Genomic DNA, 23336 nt, shown 5'->3' with positions numbered 1-23336 from the left:
CTCACTGTCCTTAAACTGTTTTGGATTAAATAAAATCCCTTTCCAGCGAGGGGGTAATTTCCTCATTGCTGTTTGGAACGGTGCATTCAGGTACACTGGACAATCCCTGCAGGCAGAGGAGATGAAATCCTCTCTGCACACTCCAGCTGTGACAGGATCCCTCTCAGTTCTGCATGACAGGGACTCTTGTTATATTTATGGTTCCAATCCAAATCCGAGTGAAGCTGTCTTTTCCCTCTGTGTGTGTGTGTGTGTGTGTGTGTGTGTGTGTGTGTGTGTGTGTGTGTGTGTGTGTGTGTGTGTGTGTGTGTGTGTGTGTGTGTGTGTGTGTGTGTGTGTGTGTCCATGTGTGAATGCATGTCTCTGTGGGTCCATGTGTGCTCGCATACATTGCTTTTTTAAATAGGCCACTTGTGTGAGTCCTGTGTAAGAGCTTGTGTAGACATTTCTACAGTGTGTGTGTTGGTGTGTGTGTGTGTAAATGGCCGTCAGAGGTCAGCAGTTGACATATTGGTGTGTACATGTAGGTTTAAGTGTGTGGGTTAACTCATCTTGTGTGTGTGCATCAGGCTACGGTGTGTGTGTGTGTGTGTGTGTGTCAGTGCTACATGAAGAGTTGTCAGCTGACACTCTCTGCTCATGACTATTACATTCTCACGGCTCAATGTACCACTCAATGCTAATGGACCCTCAGCATCACTGCCCCTGCTTCTTTACTTCTTCTCCTTTATATTTCAGGTTTTTCATTTTTCATTCAACATTTATTCAAAACCTGTATAATCTTCAATCTCAGCCGACAACTTTTGGGCCACACATTACTTGACGTGCTGGTTTGGTCATATGAGAAATGTATGGAACCAAAGTTCATGCATCTTGGATTTGGGCTGATGAAGTTTTAACTTTTTGGAAAGACAGGGTCACAAAGAAATGGTTCTCATATCTCTTCTCCAGCTCCATGTATCTTTACCTTATGCAATCCTCAATCTACAAAATAACATTATTATGAGTGATTATATTAGCTGAAGTTAAATTGAAAAACAAGTTATTTTGTTAAATTGGTCACATTTTCTCCAAAGTTATTATATCATCTTTATTTTTCAGTCATTGCTGAGATTTTACAATCACACTAATTCCTTACAATGTCGTTGAACCACAATGACCAGTGCATGGTCAGGCACATGGAAAATACCAGTGTCCCACTTCCAGTTTGCAGCATTCCAGCTTTTAACTATATTTTGGGACAGTTTATCAAAAGCCTTGTGTTTCCGTGTCAAAGATATCTTTTAGTCACGTGTATGGGTCAAGAAACCTAAACCCTGGATTCCCTGGGTTGGCTGAGGATGACTCGATAGCAGGCTGTTCCCTCCACGTGTTTAACCCATGTGTTTGTGTTCAGGATGCAAGGAGTTGTGCTGCATCTCTGCAAAACGCAAATGTTTGGATCAATGTGTCTGTCCTCACAACCCTTTAGAAGGTTTATGTTTTTTTTACTTAAAATACTCTTTAAATAGAAGGTCAACATCGTTTATTCCGTGTTAGTCTGAATGTATTCATGCATACTTTGTGTATCACTGCAGTTCTGAGTTTCTGCAGAAGAGCAGGGATGTTTTATAAGCTTTCATTTTACTTCACCTACACAGAATATTGATTGCACCTCCTCTCTCAAAGTTATTTTTTCATCTAGCATTTTGTTTTGTATCTTTGACTTATTCTGGCTTAGGACCTTTTGCTGACGCTACATAACCGAGCTCGAACATTTTAACAAAAAATACAAAACCTCACGTGGGTGTTTTTTGTGCCTCTTCTCGTTGCAGTGCTGGCCAGTTTCCGGGGGACTGTCCAGCATGGCCTCCCACTGGAGATTGGAGACACAGTGCAGATCCTGGAGAAATGTGAAGGTACGTTGCACATTTAGTATTTGTATGTTACCCTACAATTAGCTGCTTTATGTGAGGAAACTAAATGAAACGTAATAGAATCGTACATATAATAAAAGTAACTGCCTTCAATTGAGGAGAGAAGTGAGGGGGCACTGACACACTTTTCATGTGAAAGCTTTCACACATAATAGGTACAGGCATGCACACACACTGTGCACGGTTACTTGTTCACACTCATTACACACATACATTGATCCACAGATTTAAGCACGCAACCATGAGTGCAACTACTGTAACTTCACCTGGTGGGGTTCCACTGAGATAACACACTTCTCACACTCTTTACTGAGGCGCGTCGTGGTGGAGCGTGCACACAAAGTGAGCAGCACCGTGCCTGTGGAAACTCACCTTTGTAACCATTTCCTGCACCACGGGGCTGGCTGCGTTTCCCGCCTTCCTGCCCACACAGTGTCTGTTTTTCTCCTACACATGCTTTCTCACTCTCCTTCACTGTCTCTCCCCATGTATGTTAATGTTTTCTTTCTCCTTCTGTATCAGAGAGTAAATGATTTAAGTAATGATTTTGATTATATTACATTTTTAGAAAGGAGCAAGAGTGGTGATCATAATGCATTAGAGGATCAAATTTGAGTTTTTGATTTCTTATAATTGTTTTGTCCTTGACCTTTGACACGCACACGCACACCTCCCTCTTCCGGAGCTTTTGACACACTCCGTCTCACTTCCTGTTCAGAGGCAGAAGCCCACGCTCCCACTGAGAGCATCAGGCAGTAAGTCAGGCAGTCGTGCAGCCTGCCAGCTTGAGGGATGTGATATTGCGGTAAAAGGGGAAGTATACAATAGCACAGCCAGTGGAATGCTTGGCCTAGAAGGCAGGAACAAAATGTGAATCCTGCCAGCAGCAGCAGAAGCAAAAGCAGTGAGGACGCTGAGAGGTGGGCTGCTGACAACACAGGAGACAGACTAATGACTTTACCTCGTGTTGACACTGTTGACACGTCAAAACACAGGAGCATTCTGAGTGAAGGTGACTTCAACATGTCGCTCCTGTCTGAAAACACACCCCAGTAATTCATTTTTGACCTGACCTGTCATTGAGCTCTAAGTTGTGCTGTTGTTTAGAACAGTATTTAGAACATTACATCATTTTTTTATACAATTGAAACGTGTAGGCCACGTATGACAATTTATTGACACCCTGTCTACGCTCATGTGGTAACTATGTTCCTCTGTGTTTGAGCCTCTCGTCCACATGTTAACAGTGTTGGAAGTCATTAGAACTGAGATTTTCCAACACCTTCCAAGGTGCAGATTATCTTGTAGTAAGTGTAGTGAAAGTATTGTACCTCAGACTGTCATTCGGCCTATTGGAGGAGGTCGTTTACTGGTTTCTGTGAAAATAATATTGATTTAAGATCAGCATCACACACATGTCACGTAACAGCAGTGACTGGGGGTCCACGACAAGTTTCATCCACTGAAATTATCCTGATATATTCTTGAAACATGTCTGATATCTTTCCAAGACATTTATCTTATGTTGTTCTTTCACATGACTAAGTAGTAGTGTCAAAAACGGCTCTGTCAAAATATTCCAAGGGACACACTGTACATAAGGGAGTCCCAGGAATATTGTCTATCTTGTAGGAAAAACTCTGCCGTAGTGTATATGTTTGAACCTGTGGTTGAGAATAACTGCTTTTAAACATTGATCAGTTTTTACAACCTACTGATCTACTGCAGATGTGTTCCCTCCTTGACCCACATAAAAACCTTGCAGAGAGCTACCACAGCGTTTGACCTCTGCTACTGAAAAATTGACTCATCTAGGAAATACTGAGCTTACGTTCCACAGCGCAGACCCAGACACATTACGAGATGCTATTCTAACTGTGCATGTCTCGAAACAAATCAGAAAAACACTGCCTTAGTCACAGATGCTTTGCTATATTAGACTCATCCAATACATTTGAGCTATTTAGCGAGTGCTGTTATCTGGTGGGACTTTCAATGACTGGAACCATGGAATGAGCTTTATATCACATGTTTGGGGAAAAAGCATGAGCTCCAAGCCTCCATTGTAATTAAATTAGGTTGTTGCAGTCAGTGTTGGGATTTGCTGAAGCGTCAAGAACGTACTAATTTGGCTTGAGCTAAGATTGGAATGTGTGAGCGTATGCAAGCCACAGCTTTTACACTTCTTCTTCTGTGTTTCTCCTCACCTGCGAGAGGACATGTCATAGTGAGGTTTACAGAGCGTGCAGTGGCTTTGTGTGTCTATTTATTCTTCGTTGCATTAGCTTGTGGTCACTACATACACAGCTTGTGATAAAACAAGTTGCTATTTAACAACATTTAGCTCTGACACAGAAAAAACACACATGATGCCTCTCTCTGAATAAAAATGGGCAGATATATCGGCCTTGATTCTGCAATATGAAGGCTTTTATTTTACAGAGTGAACAATGCAGAAAAGATGTGCATTTATTTTTTAACAGTTTACGTTAATCAAAAGTTCAGTATCAGAACATTTTCAGTCCCTAATATCAGAATCGGCCGCCGAAAATCAATATCAGACGGGCTCTGGTGCAATATTTATAGTGACATACTTGAAATTAAAGTGGTGCTTTTTTCTCTGCAGGCTGGTACCGAGGATTCATCTTGAAGAATCCTAATATCAAGGTGAGTTAAACAACTCTTTGCATGTGTGTGTGTGTGTTTGCATGTTTTGTCATACACACCAATTCAACTCTTACTCTACTTTTTAATGAATGCTGTATAAACTGAAAACAGAAACGAGGATTTCAAACTAAAAGTCTCCCTCAGGGCCATCATTATTTGCCACAGCTGGAAATGTTATCACCTCAGACACGTCAATGACACATTTCATCAGCTAAACTTTTATTGATGGTTATCATATTTGTTTGTCAGTCGCTTCAACCACACATTTTAGTCTGGTAACAACGCTCAGCATGTGTGTTTCATCGGCTGCTTGTGGTTATAGCTTCCATCCCTGCATATCTTCAGTTTGGATCTGAACCTCACACGCACACGATCCATCCTCACACGTGTTTTGCATTATTTTGCCCGGGAACAATTTTTATTTCGAGCTGTGAGGGCGTGCACAGACTGTGCCTGAGTCACTCGCCTGTTAGTTTCTTTGCACCCATTCATGGTTGGTAATGTTCATATAACACCTGTGCTTCTCCTGCAGTTAGACAGTTCATAAGGTTTATTCGTAGGTTTGGTCTTGTTATTAGGCCTCTGCGGAGGTTGTTGGCATCATTTAATTCCCACAACAGCTTCAACCTGAGCAGAGGCCTCATCAGCCCCAGTGAGTTGAAACACGTGGGCGTTCAGGGCCTTTATTGGAAAATTGTCTAATAACAGCCATTTGTCATTGACATGTCATCGCAGAAAATGCACATTTACATATAACTAAATAGGTGATGGTTAAGTTCCCTTTTAACAACATCAATAGGCCCATTCTCACAAATCATTAATTGACCTCAACAGACTTTATATAATTTAATTTCCTCTATCATTGTTGTATCATGATTTTTATGAAAAGAATAGAATGATACAATAATCCCCCTCTAACAGGAACAGAAGTTTCCTCTACTCGGTTGAGCAAACACCATATGTGTGAAGATATGAATTACTTCCAGTCGGTAGCTGTCGAAACCAGTTCTGCATTTAAGGTTCTTTCAAACAGTTTACTGTTCATAATAAATGATACAGTCCTTCATAAGCTGTTTTCAAACATGCACTGAAGTCCAGACAGGGGCAAATGTCCGAGACTGTTCCTCTTGGCATTTTACATATCTTCTCTGATACGTAAAATGCCACATGACACACTGTCAGAGTGGAAAGTTCGGAAGTCTTACTTCATGCCCTGTCTCCTACATGCTCTACTCAGGCCCCACCCCTCATCTGAATGTTACGGCCATTATCCTGTTGTTTTGAACGCCTCTGACCCGGCTGCATTCTTCATTTGTGAAAGGCAAACTCACAATCTGATTGTTGACAATTTAATGTGATCAATAAACTATTAGCATGACAAATAGCTGCAGAGAAGAATGCCAAAAGTCAAGTGAATGACAGCTTCTTCAACTAAAAAAAATCAAACTCCATAAATGTTTTCAATAAAAAAACCTTTCCTGCTCAAAAACCAACCAGTTAAACCCAGTATAATAATTTCTGCTAATTAAGCTGCACATCTCATGCACACACTGCACAGCACAAACAAATGGAAGACGAGTGACATGAGCTCAAAGTGTGACTGGCAGTCGCTTGTGGAGTAAAGCGTCAAGTGTGTGTCTGTTGCATTTATCCAGAGATACTTAAACATAAGTTCCACTTTGATATCCGCAAGTCAGTGGGGAGCAGGAGGCAGTTTATTAACGGCACACACACACACAGACACACACACTTTCATCTTTTTTTGTCTCCTGAATCCCATTGCTCTGTGCTTTTATCTCTTTTTCAGCTCCTTCTTTTAACCCACAAACACACTTTATGCACTTTATTGATCACATGCATCATTTCCACATAAACAGTTAAACTCGAATGCTGCAGGAAGGCGGGATCATTTGAAGCACTCAATAACCTGTTTACCTTCTTCCCAAAGGGGATCTTCCCTTCGAGTTACATCCACTTGAAAAATGCCCACGTCAAGAATAAAGGGTGAGTAATGTTCCTTTTTCTTTTTTCATTTATGTGTGTGCAGGCTGTGAAAAAAAGGTTTTATCCGTTTCCTTTTTGCAGGCAATTTGAGACGGTCACCCCCGTCGAAGACTCCGTCATCACAGAGATGACTTCGACGTTGCGAGACTGGGGTGCCATGTGGAAACAGCTCTACGTGGTAAGAATGCTCTGACACACGCACACGCACACGCACACAGATTCAAATAGCAATTCTGCTTTAGCGAAACCGCCTTTTTTTGCGTTTCTCACGAAGGGAATTTATCTGGCCCTGGGTAATTTAAATGCTACAAACAGTCAAAGCTTTTTTCGTGCACACTCATTGGTGAGATTGATTGTGTTTGTGGCCTATTAAGCTATCTGGGGTGCTGATTAAATTGAGCTGATGAATACTCGCGGATCAAAGTGCATAAATTTCAGGCAAAGAAGCAGCAGGACATTGAAGCTAATTTGCACCAATCCATTTCGAAGTCTCTGTCTGCTTCTCTGTCTGGGTCGCCCACTTCTTCTCGAACTCCTCAGCTTTCTCCTGTTTGTTGTGCCGCTTTTTTCTTTTGTACATTTCTGGGGTTTGATTACAACTGTATTTTTTCACATTATCCATTGCCTACCCCCACATCTTCTCGTCTGTCAATTTCCCTTTCATTCATCACCTTCACCTGTCTCTCACTTTTTCCGCCTCTCCGTTTTCTCCCTCCGCAGAAGAGCGAGGGGGATTTGTTCCACCGGCTTTGGCACGTGATGAATGAAATCCTGGACCTAAGGAGGCAGGTGCTGGTGGGCCACCTCACCCACGACCGCATGAGGGACGTCAAGCAGCACATCACGGCGAGATTGGACTGGGGCAACGAGTGAGTAGACGACGAGCAGACAGGAAGTGGGCGTTCCTTTTCAAATGTCCAAAATATGGCTTCAAGCGCAGAGCAGAGCCATGTTTTATAGTCACACATCAAATAACCGTATTGATTTTATTTATTTTTTATGAATCTCAGTCATATTTCATGCCTTTATAGTTATGTCAATCTTGCACCCCTCATGATGTCATAATGTGGGTGAGGCCCTGAGTAGTATAGGAAACCTACCGAGTTCTAGACACTGGTGATGGTTTATGTGATGAGTGGACTCAGCTGGGCTCGACCAGGGCTCTGGATATGGAGGCTGGAGGTGACTGGAGGAGGAGGAGGAGGGTCACAGCGAATCACTGAAATGAAAGCTGACACCGAAAGAGAGAGCAGATTTAAAGTTTGGCAGCAACGACACGGTTGGCCGATTGAGATCATGGCAAAATCTGATTGGATTCCCGTAAACACCATGGTTATAAGGTAGGGAGAGTGAGAACTGGGAATGAATGGGACATAGAGAAAGTCTTGCTGATTGAACTTTAGCTCCTCAGTAAAGTCCCGGCTCTGGGGATGGTCAAACCCAACTCCTGTACAGCTTCATTCACACCCACAGCAGGCAACCACTGGCGGCCACTAACATCATTAGGGGGATGGTTGGACTTTTCTTGTTGTGTTTATTGACGTTACAAGGTTACATATGTAATTGGATTTCCAAGTGGTGTGAAAGAAACGGTTACAGAGCACAAGAAGGACGCTGGCTGCTTCAGGTGCTTATTTTACCTTGAAAGAGAACAAGAAGAGGAAATACCTGGGCACACCTGAGAGGAGGAACTGGTTATTTCCACTGGTTCACTGCACTACAGCCAATTCAGGACATATTTCAGGATGTCTGTCAGACAGTTTGAAGAACTGCCGCAACCGCTGGCACCAAGATAACAGTTTTTTATTGAATATTCAATTTGACAAAGGTCCTGTTTGGACTCAGCCGTGCACATTTGGTCTCTTCATGTGTCGTCTGTTGCTTGATTCTACATCACATCCTTTTAAAGACAAATATATATATAACAAATTAATAAATAAGCTTAATATCCGACTGGATAGAGGCAGAAGTTATTCTTCTACTACGACTGCTTTAAAATGCAATGCATAAAAAAAAGATGATGTTTTAATGGTTGTTTATAATACAAGCGTATATGATCTGTAGTTAATGAGCTACAATTAAACCTGCAAATTCACCACAATATTATCTGCTAATCAGAAGATTTGATTTATATTAAGCTCCTTCACTTGGGTCGTTTCTTGCAGCTCTCTAACTCTTCTTTCACTCGTTCCCTAGACTCTCTCTTTTTCTCCCTGGGCTCTTCTCTTCTCTCCCTGCTCCTCTGTCTTTTGTTGTCACCTACCCTCCCTGCAGGCGCTCTCTTCACTCCGTCAAGTCTCATTCCCCCTCTCACACAGACATCCCTGCACTCTCTTTCTTTATTCTCTCTTTGCTTTCCATGCCATGAGGGTGAAACAAGGACAAAAAAACTCACAAGTTCTCTCATTCTCATTCTCTTCATCCTTACCCTTCACCCTCCTTCATTTTCCCTCCTCCTTATTGAGGAGATGGCCGGACAGGCTCTCTTCGTGGGCAGTTGTGCGGTTGACCGCCTCTTTTATTGCTGCCAAGGAGACACAGTCTGTTTTGGTCCACTGAGAAGGAGTTGGCCTAGAGGAGGATAAGGAGAGGAAAAGAAGGAGGAAGAAAGGAGAAAGGGAGAGGTAGTTTTAAGAAACGGACGGGGACACATAGAAACAGAGAGGGTTAAAGGATGGAGAGAGGACGAGGTGCAGGGGAGCAGTTGGAGGAAGGTGGATAAAGAGGACAGTGGGAAGAGCAGATGGCTAAAGGGAGAGGAGGGTTTTCTTTCATCTCTTCCTCAGAGAGGAGGATGATCTGTCAACTTTATTTAAACGAATGACACTGCTGATCTGACAGCACTGGTGTGTGTGTGTGTGTGTGTGTGTGTGCGTGTGCGTGTGTGTGCGCTCGTAGCTGATGCTCAATTCAGTCGACCTTGTCTGTTTTGTCCACCACAGAGTAAGATAGGAATTAAATATCATTGTAATATGTGTATGATCTGTCTGATCTCGGGTATATCCTGTGTGTGTCTTTGTGTTACAGACAACTTGGCTTGGACCTGGTGCCCAGGCGAGAGTTCAGCATGGTGGACCCAGATGAAATCAGCGTCACAGAGCTTTACAAACTGGTAAGTGGTCTTACACCTCTTCTTCACGTGATCTGTATTTCCTCTCCTCTGGCGAGTCGGGGGTGAAGTGCGGGTGATTACAGGATCTGCTTCAACAATTACCTGCTGAAGTGTCCTTGTATGAGAGGCTAAGTCCAAAAGAGCTCATCTCAGCCTCGTACTGACAGTTTTTAAAAGTGCTGTTTATTTGAGCGTTATCTCTCAATGTAGGATGGACTCAAGTCTCGGAGCCCATTAGCTATCGTCAGACAACAAATTTGTCTCTTGGGCGCAACAGACAGCGGATATCTGTTCGCCGTACACTGTTTACAGTTTGACTAGTTTCTTTTATCACACAAGTTGAACATTTCTCCACACATAGTGTTTTAGGCCCAGGTGACATTTTGTTCTAAACTCGGTCAACAGCTAACTGTAAAATGCAGATATATTAAAAAGCTGATGCATTTCAGTCAATGCTCTGCCTCTTTTGCTCTCCACACAGACTGTTTACCTGCGGGCAACCAAAGCCTGCTCAAACGTGATTGATCAAAGTAGAATTAGAAACCAGAAGCCCAAACTCTTGTCCCTCACCTACAGAATCTGTTGAAGAGAGATTACCCCAAATCTAAGGCTGTACATATACTCAAAATAGCTTAAAATGGTTCTGTACATTTTGATTATATGTGGAACTGTTGTAGGGGCATGGTGGTGCAACGGTTAGCACCTCACAGGTTTGAACTTTATCAATGATGGTTGTTAGCCCTGCGATACACTGGCGACCTGTCCAGGGTGTACCCCGCCTCTCGCTTAATGTCGGCCGGGACCCTCAAAGGCTGTAGAGATAATAAATGGATCCGTTGATCTATAGCTACAGTCATATATCGAGTTTGTGACCATTTTGCCGAAAGAATATGTTTTGAAATTGTCCCTCGCTGACTTACAGCTGCTACTTGCTTCAAGCAACCTGCGTGGGGAGGAACATCCGTCAGCTGATCGCATCAGGCAGGCGAGGGGATGTTTTACCAGTGTCTCTCTTCTAGCTAACCTCCGAGGTTAGGAGAGAAGCTATCCATCACTGACAGCAGTCTGTGAAACCTCTTGCTCTAAGCTGGCAGGTGGCAGATCACACCCTCCCCATTCTGCCACCTAAGCACACCAGGTCCCTGTGTGATTTCACAATTCCAGTTTTAGAAACATATGAAACTCATTGACGGGAGTTCAGTCAGCAACACTCTCATCATAATTACACCATCTATTGCAACTAATGGAAACGCAATTAGGCTTGGTGCTGACGGCTCCACTTGTAAAATGCTGCCTGGATTAGTCCAGCAGCATGCTAAGCTAAACAGGGAGTGCAATGCAGGAAACCCCTATACAAGACATTGAGGACCATTTAAAATGTGGTTAAAACTCTAAACTGTAAAAGTGGAGACAAACAGCAGAAACAGTGTAGCAGGGATCAGGGAAGAGGGCGTCATATTTAAATGGACCACCTTAATATGAGAATAACGGTCTGGTCTTCACGACACGACACCCGGGTGAATGCTCTAATTTGGCAAGACAGTTTTCGGTCTGTTCGTGACGTGGAACATGACGTACTGGGGAAAACTAAAAGGCTAAACTCCTCTTCTGGCAATGGGAAAGAAGTTAATCGCCCTTTTAAGCGGGTTTACCCACGTTTAGAAAACCTGCGTATACCTTAACCCTAACCCAAAACTCTAATTTTAGTGTATAAGAGGTATTATGCTCCACAGTGCAGAAAAATATCAAGTGAGTACTTCAAAGGCTTGAAGAAACTCCAGCCTCACTTATTTATTTTACTTTTGAGGCATTTTTGTCCCTGTTGGCTGGAAATTATCCAGCGGCAATTACAAACAAAATAATATTAGAATTTTGTGCTAAATTGAGCATTTTATCTGCCTTACACAATATTAACAAAAAGCAAACTCAGTTTCGGTGTGTTAGCCATTCTGGATAAGCACCAGTATGAGCATCAAATGAATAAATTCCTCTTTTATCCATTTGTCCTCAAACCTCTCTCCCTCATTCCCCCCTTCCCCTCTTCCCTGCATCTCCTTCCCGCTTTCTCCAAGCCCCAACCGCTGTTACCGTGGCAACCACTTCTCTGCCCCTGGTTCGGTGCGGCGAGGATTGTATCGCACACGCAGATAGACAAACACACACACACACACACACACACACACACACACACACACACACACACACACACACACACACACACACACACACACACACACACACACACACACACACACACACACTGTGACGGCTTTCCCTTGTAGGGGTAATTGAAGCTCTTAATCCATCTGTTTCTTTTTTTGTGAGTCAAAACAAAAGCAGGCAGCAGGATGAAAGCTTCATGCACCTCTATTAAATGGCGTACAGTACACAATCAGCAAATGACTGCAATCCCAGTCCTTTACTGGGGACGAGATGAAGGCACAGGCATCCACTGGTGTCATACACACACTCGCTCACACCAAGACATAACACACTTGAGCTTAATGACATCAGTATTTTTCTGTGGGATCTTTGTTTACGAGAGCAGCTTCTTTGTTTCTATCCTGCACCGAGCCGCTGTGGTGTGGGTTAATTAAATTGAGACAGAGATTACCTGGTGTGTGTGTGTGTGTGTGTGTGTGTGTGTGTGTGTGTGTGTGTGTGTGTGTGTGTGTGTGTGTGTGTGTGTGTGTGTGTGTGTGTGTGTGTGTGTGTGTGTGTGTGTGTGTGTGTGTGTGTGTGTGTGTGTGTTGAAAGGGCAGCGGGGTGTTACTGTGAAAAAAATCTACAGTAGCTTTACTGCTGCATTGTGTTGAGGAATTATGTGATCTCTGCCCAGGGAGAAATAAAGAGGATACTGAGAAGGATAAAAAAACCAGGGCCTGTCCAATTTATTGTTTGGCCAATAAAAATCGTCCAATTTGACCCTTTCACAGAAGTATTAGTATCTGTGTTTTCCAATATGAGCATTACGCTAATATGAAAACTTTTATTTTACAGAAAAAGCTTTTTAAATATACGTTGAGAATTTACTTATTTACGATAACCGCACCCAAAAATCCATATTAGTCGGGCACTAAATAAAATGTAATTCTTTTTGTTTTTTTTGGCCCAGATGTTTTGTAATCTGGTTGTTTCCCACTGCTCTCATCAATCTCATCTACATATGTGTCACAATGAAACAAAGACGAAAGAGTTTTACTAAGTTTATATCGTGGTATCACACAGACCCATACAGCTCTGGGAGTTTATGGTCAGATTTGAATGTGACTAGTTTGATGTGACTCCTGAAAACAGGCACTTTTTTAAGCCATTTTATTTTGGTAGCTCCTTCAAAATTTGAGGAAATAACTGTTCATCAAATTTCCTAATTGTCTCCCCAGTGTCACGATCAGTTGGTGATACTGGGGAGTATCAGTTGAGTCAGCTTCAGACTTCCTGTTTGTTTTTCCTTTGGAGAGTGACTCCAGTCGCCTTTTGAGTGTCCGCAGCGCTGAGTTTAGACCCCATAGTGATGGACTCACTTTCGGCAGATAGTGACAGATTGGACAGCAGTGACAGATCATGCCTGGCCCCTGGACGTGCTGGAGTAAAATCTCCTCTGTGACATGAGTTATCACTGAAGAACTTAAAAGCCTGAACGCGCATCTATTGCTCTATTGAGGAATAAAAAGAAGCTTAATGTGGAAGTGAGAGAACGATGGCTCCATGGTGGAGGGATGTAGCAGTTTCACTTTGGCCTCAGTTTGACCCCTCTCCCCTTTTTAGAATCTCCTTGTGCTTTGACAGTCACTCCTCTCGGTGCTGTGTCGTGCTGTTTAGGGAAAGATTACACAGTCAACAATAATAAGACGCTCCGCCAAACACAGACACGGCCATGCCCCCTGTGTTCAGCGATCTCTCCCTCTCGGCGTCCCCTCGTTACCCGGAGCATTATGTGCTGCCAGCAGGCCCCGCCAGCCTTATTCCAACGCTGTCACGTCTACGCCTTTGTGTCTAGTCATGCCGAAGCTGTCGTATAACCACACAGTGCTCCCGCCGGGCTGCTTTAATGACAAACTGAAAATAACCTCCGTAATAAAATCCCACAGCATAAATTAGACCTTTCAAGAAGTAGTCGTTCTGCGTCAAAACCAGCTCAGCCCCGTTGTGCACAGAATAGAAAAACAGATCTGGTTAAAAACAGTGTTGGCGCCTTGTTGTTGTTAGATCACCCTCCAGTGTGTTTTCTTCCGGGAGCTGAGATAGGCCAGAGCAGTCGGGACAAAACGAAACATATTCATCATCTTGACAGATATTGCAACTGTACAATGATTTGTGATGTAATGTTCTGTCATGTTTAATTCTTAGAGGACCATGGTTGTGTCTTTATATAGTGCAGTCAGCTGTTTTCCAAAAGTATACAATGTATTTTTGATTTGTTTCTTACCCTCTAGGCCAGTGCTTCTCAAACCAGGGTTTTGGGACCACCTGGGGGGTTTCGAGGAAAAGAAAAATGATTTCCAAGAAACACAAACAATTTCACAAGAATTAAATAAATATATTTGAGCTATAATTGAAACAAAAGATGAAAGAAAAAAAAAAACCTGCAGGGATTTTGACAAAACTGTGGCAGAATCGTTTGCTTTTAGGTTAATTTACAGCAACACAGGAAACATTCTGAAATGAGTACGTAGCACATTTTATTTTTCCTTCCTCAAATCAATATCTTTTGGTATAATAGTGGTCCCAGGTCTCTGACACTGTTATTTTAGTGGTCAGGGGCTGACAACATCTGGGAACCTGTGCTCTAGATAGTTGCTGTTAATCTCACATTTCACTGCAGCATGAAAATCAACTTTCAGAGATTTGAAGCGTTTCCCAAAATGTTGAACTTTACCTTTTAAAAGTACAAGGGTTCAAACATGGTTGCTTCTGCTGCACTAACCTGAACCAAATAAAACTTCCAAAATAGATTCAAGGAACAGTTCTCTAGAAAGAGTATTCCTTTTTAACCTTTTTAAATCTCAATTTGTTTTGCAGTTAGTTTATGCAAAAACTACCTAAACTAAGTAAACTTCCCACAGAACCTGGTGGAAAGATGTGATATGGGTCAAGGAAGATCACATTCAAGTTTAGTGCGTGTCCAACTTGTCTGTTGATTTCAAAGAGCATAATTCATGGATCTTGATGAAAAAAATGTGCAAATGTGCTTTTATAAGGTAACTGATCCATTCCAGTAGTATGTGTATTTTGTTTTACCAATATTACCAATATACGTACTGTACGGTTTGCATTTGGCTCTCAATACTCACTGATGCTTTCCTGTGGTGATGCTCCACTGCACTCTAACCTTGCATCATCCTCCTTCTCCCCTCTGCCTTACCCATCTATTTACATCCCACTACAGAAGTGAATATGGAGCAAAATTTGGCAGGGGGCACGTTTGGCCATCTGGTGCGCTGTGTGTGTTCTGGATACGTTTGTGTGTCCTTGTATTTTTGGACGTTGACGGCAGATTAGGACGAAGCTCTGATATAGATTGACTTAATAAAGCATGTACTATCAGACAGTGCCTCTGCACCACCAGACACTGAGATGTGATTCGATTCTACGTTGTGCGACTGTTTCTCTGCATGCATTCGTATTCAGCGTGATTCGTACAGCTTCTGTTCCTATTTCTCGGAGATTAAGAATCCATTTGAGAGGGGATGCGGACCACGGCACTAAAATGTCTTTGTGTCAATAAACTAATTAGCCTACTTAAAGATAAGAGGTACATAAATACAAGTTGGTTGCTTTTATACCTGTTTGGGATTATGCAAGATGTTTTTCTCGGTAAAAAGGACATAATCGTTTTCTGTGAAAGCGCAAATTGCATTAATACATCTCTAAGCACTTGAAGTGTTTATGTGAGCGTCTGTATTCTCACCCATGTATGCGTCCTGTGTGATTCCTCTGGCAACAAAGAAACAGTCACACAATGAAGCTCACTTCTTAGCCTCAGGTGCTGCTGACAGGCTGCGATATCACAAGCTATATTAACTCAAATCAATATCAACAGAATCTATACCTTTTTTTTGGACTGTCTTCAAATATATATGCAAATGTGCAAAATAAATCTCCTCCCAACAGTGAGATGTCTCAGAGGGATGTTATTAATCTTTGACTGGGAAACTCTGCACTTAAAATACAGCAGCTCTTGTTAGAGAGATGGAACCAACATGTTGTTTTTTTTCCCCGAGCATTAACTGAATTTGATAAGCTTTGATCCTGGGTTTAAGGGGCTTATGGATTTGACAGTTTTTTTAACCTTCCCAAAATCCAGACCCTCAAACCTTTATCACAACAGCAGAGAATTTTAGTATTTTAATCACTTTTTATTTATTGAATCTTTGCATTTGTGTGTATTTGCAGACTAACGTGGTCAAATTTCCTCTCCTCTCCTCCCTCTCCATAGATGGAACATCGGCATCGTAAGAAGGAGACCACCGCGCCCGCAAGCACCCATCACTTGTTTGTCCACGTGAAGAGCCTGATGAGCGCCAACCTGGGAGAGGAGCTCGAGGTGTTCTTCCACATCTATGACGGACGAGAGAGCCGCCCCCTCAGGTAGAAGCTTGGAGAAAATAATCCTTTACTGTTTCATACCTATTTCAGGAACCCTGGAAAATGGCTGAAAACTAGCTGCATGTCTGAAAGCAGCTTGAAGAAAAGGATGGAAAATGCGTCATTTTTGTATTTTGCTATTTGATTATCATTCTTTTGATTTTTAATCAAACATGTGTGTTCATATGTTGTATATTTGTTGTGTTCTTTTGGCGTTATTGACCGCAGGTGGAAGAGCAGACGTCTCTAATAGCTTCTCTTCTTCTCGTGCCACAAACTCTGCTCTAATTATATTCATGAAGATTTATTAAATGAAGCAGGTTGTTAAAACGCACTTGGACACATAAAAGTGGGCCAGGCCGTGCTATTTTTCTCACATAAAACGTGTCCTTGCTGTCCACATAAAAGAGCCTGTCACCATCAGAGTCTGAACACGTCACTCGCACACACACACGCACGCCAACACACTCACCGCAGCCTCCTGATTGGGCGTCGGCCAAATGGAACACTGTGTTTAAGCTCCTCAGTTTCACAGTTCAAAGCGAAATTTCGTGGCACGTCACAAACAAGCGGATCCATCAGGCAAAGGGGAAACGAGGGGGTTGAAATTACTTTTGATAAGTCGTGCTCGTGTTTGACGCCACTCTCCGCCCCGCAGGGTCACATCAGAGGAACGGGGGCGACAGTGATGGGACTCATTGTTTTATTATTGTGTGCAGGGAAACTGTTTCTCCACTTCTACTTTCTGCTGAAATCCAATTTATTAGTCATCAAAATTACTGTTGTGCAAAGTGGGTTGATGCAAGTTTCTTCAAACCTTACATGGAGAAAGTTCGTCAGTGTGAATAAATAGCTCACAAGGAAATAGGCTCTGTGTCATACAAGGAAAGTGAAATGCTGGTTCAAATAACGGACATAAGAAGAACGCAGCAGGAGTCAGACGCGTTCACAACAACAGGAAAATGTCCATAGCACTCGGGCGAGGTGTGGCGTCTGGGCAGAGCATGCAAGACCAATAAATTCCACAGCACATCGACTCCAGCGTCGGCCCTTATCACCTTAAGCTCTCGAATCTCGTCTTTCGAACTCGACTTCTTCGTCAGCCCACTGTTTTCCCACTGTATTCTCAGATGGGCTCACTCGGACATCTTCTGGAAATCTTACCAGGGGGCTTGCGGGATAAACTTAGACATTCGCGTTTTCACTTACAGCCCCTTCGGACAATTTCAGGAGAATGTCTGGACTTCGTTTCACGTCTGAAAGCCGTAAAAGATTTCCTGAACAACAAGCTTCTGAGCGCGGAATATATCAGCAGATCAGAGGCCCTTTTAACCTGCAAAGTGTATTTAAATATGCTTCTGTTTCTTATAACACATACATCCATAATCGAAGTGTAAGCTATAAGGCTTGGCAGTAATGCAGGTACATTTGCTCTGATCCCCAGTCTGTGCTTTGTCTTGAAGTGGGTAATGACCACCTAGTAGCATCAAATTAAGTTCCACTTGAAGCGCTGTCTCTCTCCGTCTCTGTCATTATGTTTCTCTTTTTCTCTTTCTCCGTCTGTCTTGCTCTCTCTTTCTTAAAGCTTGAGTACCTCAGCCAGGTATGAGTCATTAGACTCCTCCACTTCTGTCGTGTATTACACTTTGATTTGCATTATATGAAACATAATAACGTCGACTTTAGTTGTTGAGCGAAAACATTTGTCACACAACAGCAGCTTCAGATATTCAGTGTATATTGCAAACAAAATGCTTTTTCCTCAATACATTTTATCTTGTTTCCTAAATCAGCTAATTACAAATTTTCTATCAGTTTTGGGAGATAAAGGCAGTGAAAGGTCTTAACCGTGTGTGTGTGTGTGTGTGTGTGTGTGTGTGTGTGTGTGTGTGTGTGTGTGTGTGTGTGTGTGTGTGTGTGTGTGTGTGTGTGTGTGTGTGTGTGTGTGTGTGTGTGTGTGTGTGTGTGTGTGTGTGTGTTGCAATGACATCGGTTGTCTTCAAGGAAAATCTTGCAATGGCAGCTTGCCAACGTTGTCTCTCACTGTCTGGTCGCACACAAACAGACACACACACATTTACACAAGCTGCCTGGCAGGGAGCCATTTCTGCGCTTCCCTCAGTGCCGGTGGTTTGTGTGCGAGTGTGTGTCTGCGACCAGATGGGTGTCCGACCCGTTGTTTCTGCACTGTGCCAACACCAGCAGCCCCTGTGCACCATGGCAGCTTCTTTGTGCTCAGTTCAGACTACTTGAATCGCTCTTCAGCAGGACACACACACACGAACACAGGGGAATGCTGTACCATCCTCACACAATCCTCCCGCTCTCTCTGTTGTGTTGTGTGTTTAGGGGCTATTTCCAAACAAACACACATTTGTGGCAACTTTTCACACACTTGCACTTCCCTCTTCCGAGTTTGACCTCCGCTCACGTCTAACAAGGTCATCCATGGATGGCTGGACTTGGACTCGCAGCGCGCGCGTGTGTGCGTGTGCGTGTGTGTGTGTGCGCTTTTCATGAGAGACCTCAGGCTATGTGCGCATTTTGTGTCCCTCTGCATGACTCTGCTGTCAAATCTTTTTCTTTTTCAGCTCTTTTACAAAATGTGCGGGTGCACACAGGTTTTTGAACACATTAAAAAAAAATTTTTCATTGCCAGTAGACGTGATTTCCATTACTGCCAACTGGAGCCGGAGTCAATTAAAACCAGTGTTTACTGCAGATTAATTTGACCAGAGGGGTGAAGGACGATTGTCTCCATTCCCGTTGCAGACAAAAGTCAAATGTTAGCGTGTGTTAGTGGGTTTTTGACCAGAGGAAAAGAGACTTTTGTGTCTTTCAGGGTAAAGTTTTCCTTGTCTTCTCCATTCAAAAGTCATTTTCTAGCCTTTCCACATGGCCTCTAAGGGTAGATTAGCTGTTGGGGGTGGTAGGCTCAATTGGCAGTTAATTTATCCAGTATTTTACACGCCAGTCAGTCACCATCCCAATCCCCACTCCTCAGTACCCATGTCGGGTGAGCTCACAGCTCCTAATGCAATCATCGATATCAGGAGAGGGAGTAGCGAGCGCTGTGGGGGCCCGAAGGGGAGGGAAATCGGCTATTCATGTTATGTTAATGCGAGCGGTGATAGAGAGAGATAAGGTCCCACTGGGGGACGCTGGTCCTCCCAGCTCGGGTGATCAACACGCTGCAGCTGTGAGGGCGTGCGAAGGGAAGCAGAGGGGTGGCGTGTGTGTGTGTGTCTGTGTTTGCAGGAGTGGCTGTTAATTGGTGGTTGGGGTTTCAACAATAGAGCACTAATTAGGGTTCAGGAATGCATGCGCGCAAGTCTCATGTCTAATGCAAAGGAATCCGTCTCCATATGTTGGGATAAATGGCCTGGAAAGTTACGGAGAGCGGCTAATGAGGAGCAACCGCGTCTAAAGCAAACTGGCTCTCGACTGGTTTACTCCTATACGGCCGATAAAAGGATCACTCTACTGAAGGAATACATGTTTGAAAAATCATAAGCATTTGTATAATTAATAATCAGGCGCCTAATTAATTCAAACGTGGGCACCCACTGCCCTACATACACAAATGCACTGAGTTACAGTGAGGAAAGCAGCGATGACAACTTTCAAGCTTGTAGTAAGAGCTCTTAATAGCTCAAGCTATTATAAAACATCCTAATCCATTGTAACTGCATGCAGCAGGAAGTCAAGTCATATAGGATCTGCGGGGGTAAACTCTGTTCTGGTGTGAATGGGCCCCGCTGTAGCCTCGCCTGTTAGCCGTGCCAACGACTTGGCTCATTATCAGCCGTCAGTGCATTACAAGGTTTTCTCTCTGCTTATCAGTGGACTGTGAAAGTCACCTAACTGGATTAGCCCACAGCTCACCAGCCAGGATGAGACGGGGCCCAGCAGGATGCCTCCGCTCGCTTTGAGAGTGCGTGTGAGATAGAGCGAGCGGGCGAGAGAGGACGGAGCACAAAGAGAATGAAAAGGCGATCTGTGCCCGTCCTTTCTGTTTTTGCCCGACATGCACTTCATTTGACGCCTGCGCACAAACGGCTGCGTGGGGCATTTCAGGCCAGGGTTGTTCTTTTCAGGCAGTTTGTTCAGAGCTCGCTGTGTTGCTTTTGAACTATTATATTTCAAATTCTCACTGTAGAGTGTGTTCAAAAGATCCAAACTATGATTCAGTGCTTTTTTAGACAGGAAGCCAGCCACACTGTCTCAGTGCAGCTGTTTATAGCATCGTAGATCTGGGGATGGGGATGTCAGTCGGTCTGTCAGCTGGTTGCATCCACCACTTTGGCCCAGACTGATATATCTATCACTACTATGGGATGGATTGATCATTTTGTACATACAGTCATTCTCCCTAGAGGATGAATCCCAGACTGTTTTCAGACATGAACTTTGAATCTGGAAAATTGGGTCTGGACATTTCCAGAGTTTGCCTTTCACATACGAAGAACGCAGCAGGAGATTGTCGGGGTCAGACACGTTTGCAAAACAACAGGAAGATTTCAGATGAGGGGGTGGAGTCTTGGTAGAGCCTGCAGGGGGCAGGACATGCTGTATACATTCTACTTCAGTCACGTAAAAGTGTGTGAATTGGTCCCTGCAACTTTTTGGAGGATTTTGGCATCGGCCCTTATCGCCAAACGCTCTTGAATCTCCTTGTCTTTCCACATTTACATCTTCGTCAGTGTCATTGGGATGGTTATGCTAAACAAACAGCTTTATTTCACTTGACTGAACCAAGCAATTACATCTGTATGTTTTATACAAAAATCCCATTGACAGCATAGTGTCTTTGTCGCAGCTCTTATCAGTTAGTTTCTCAGTTTCCTTCTGTATTCAACATGCTTGTAATGGTTTCAGTCTCGCCCTTTCACAGCCACTCGATTTATGAAACCGGCTTGGCAGTTACACGACTGAAATTCTGCATTTCTTCTTGTCAGCCGTCACTATTTTTGCTGACGGTCCAGTATCTGGGCTAAAAAGTGTCAGCGAGAATCCACAGCATGCAACAACACCATGAATATTTTATCTGGCGGTGCAGGAGCCAGTGTGGTGGTGCTCTCTGTCGGATGTGTTACAGACGTTCTGTGTTGGGGATTTGGTTCAGAAATTCAAACTCTGTATATCTTCTTTTTTTCTATCCGTCTTTCTCCGTTCCCCCGTCTGCCTGTCTCTCTCCCGCCTCGCGATCTTGTTTTCAAACCGCTTCAGTTTGAAGTTTGAACTTTGAAGACATTTCTCCAGTGCCCACCGTGCAGCGCTTGACATTTCTGACATTGTTTCTAATCTTTATTCTGTTCCTGTTAGCTGTGGCTTGGATGCAGTTGTTTACGACGACAGCCAGCCGTCACTCCTGACCCCATTCATCTCAGTGTGTGTTCCCTCTCTCTCTCTCTCTCTCTCTCTCTCTCTCTCTCTCTCTCTCTCTCTCTCTCTCTCTCTCTCTCTCTCTCTGTATCTACTCTTGTACAGTGAAAGGTTCTTCGTCAGGCTGAATAAGAGCGGCTTGCCCAAGTCGCCGGAGAAGACAGAGAGACAATGCACGCTGTTTGTGGTGAGTGGTGTAGTAGTTTAAACTTGTGTAGAGCTGACCTAACTCTGTCATGCTACATTAAGCAGAAAAACTAAGACGCTCAGTCAGTGCTGCAACCCATTGACAATGATTGAATCGGATGCTAATGTGTATTTTCCTGTGTCATCTGTCAGGATTTGGGAAGCAGTGATTTGCGAAAAGACGTCTACATCGTTGTGCACATCGTAAGAATAGGTGGGAGTTACGATGCTGCTTCTTTAATCTTCTGAACACAACATGCTTTTTTTTCAAATCCCTCAGGCTTTCATAACAGTACTGTTGGCACTGTCCCTCTTTGTGCTTGTGCGCAGGGAGGATGGGAGCAGGGGAGAAGAAGAACCTGTGTAGTGTACAGTACCGGCGGCCGTTTGGCTGTGCTGTCGTCAGCATCGCCGACCTCCTCACTGCTGACTCTAAGGACGACCACCTGCTCAAGGTTTATGCGTAAGTCACTGCAGACAACTAACATCTGAGTCGTTTTCTTCCAAATATACTATTAACTCACAACTCAGGAATCTAGTGCTACAATTGCCTTTAAAGAAGCTCCATGCAACTGCAGGCAATTCAATTCAAGTCATCTTATTATCTCATAGTCTAATTAACTGGCAGCAGCATCGACATTTCACAAACAGAAAAGTAGACATTGCACATTTCCCTCTTGCACTTCAGAGGTTGTGTTTTTTTGTTGCTTTTTTTCGTCTACCAGCAGCCGTGGAAGTGTTCTGTGATCCATTCCAGTCTTCACAATGTCCCAAGGGACAGAGAAGGCTACTGTCGACACAGTAGTTTGACCTAGATTATATCTGGATCAGACTGACTGGCCAAATACACTGAGCTCAGGAGAAAACACAACCACTGTCTCTACACCTGCACTAAGACTGAGAGCTTTCAGTTGGATTAGCTGAGTGACCATTGCAAATAGGAATTTGTTTTTACCCCATCTGCCAAACAATGAAAGCAACAGCCTGGTAGACACGTAACTAATTCTTTGGGACAACTTAACTTGCCGTCAATTTTAGAGAAAAAAGTCACTTTACTTAAGCCAACAATCCAGCCTGTGAAAACAGGTGAATTCTGTCTGCTGTGAAAACCTCAGCATGGGTTTGGATACCACATCAGAAGGTTTAAAACTGGGGATTTTGGATTTGTTGCATTATGAGAAATTGAGGATCCAGTGTTATCTTTGTCTCTGTTGCATCAGTTTTGACCCAAAATTTGTTAAAGTTCAAGACTCTGTTATTGGAATTCCGCGTTAATGAAGAAAAAGTTTTATTTGTTCCATTTGTTTAATATTTGTGTTTTATCTCAGGTGTAACACAGAGAGCGAGTGGTACCAGATCCATGAGAACATCATCAAAAAGGCCAACTCCAGATACAACCTGTCCGGATCCAACACCGGTAAGAACCCCATCTCCTTGATCCATTTTGCTTCCTCACATCTACACATCGCACTTGGCTT

At 43.4% G+C, this 23336-nt stretch overlaps 1 protein-coding gene across 6 annotated transcripts in view; it reads left to right on the top strand.

Moving 5' to 3' along the window:
* dock4b (dedicator of cytokinesis 4b) overlaps positions 1-23336 on the top strand; it is a 112192-nt gene that overhangs the window by 28455 nt on the left and 60401 nt on the right. For all 6 annotated transcript variants that reach the window (XM_034578452.1, XM_034578449.1, XM_034578451.1 and 3 more), the window contains exons 2-12: positions 1815-1898; positions 4543-4583; positions 6532-6587; positions 6669-6765; positions 7308-7456; positions 9615-9699; positions 16139-16290; positions 21778-21859; positions 22012-22072; positions 22189-22321; positions 23187-23275. In XM_034578452.1, the coding sequence (XP_034434343.1) occupies positions 1815-1898; positions 4543-4583; positions 6532-6587; positions 6669-6765; positions 7308-7456; positions 9615-9699; positions 16139-16290; positions 21778-21859; positions 22012-22072; positions 22189-22321; positions 23187-23275 (1029 nt within the window). The remainder of the gene's footprint in view (positions 1-1814; positions 1899-4542; positions 4584-6531; positions 6588-6668; positions 6766-7307; positions 7457-9614; positions 9700-16138; positions 16291-21777; positions 21860-22011; positions 22073-22188; positions 22322-23186; positions 23276-23336) is intronic.

This window comes from Hippoglossus hippoglossus, chromosome 23 (genome assembly GCF_009819705.1).
Source record: "Hippoglossus hippoglossus isolate fHipHip1 chromosome 23, fHipHip1.pri, whole genome shotgun sequence".
In the NCBI taxonomy this organism is placed as follows: Eukaryota; Metazoa; Chordata; class Actinopteri; order Pleuronectiformes; family Pleuronectidae; genus Hippoglossus; species Hippoglossus hippoglossus.
The sequence above is the reverse complement of the archived record's forward strand: the minus strand, read 5'-3'. Positions and strand labels throughout refer to the sequence as shown.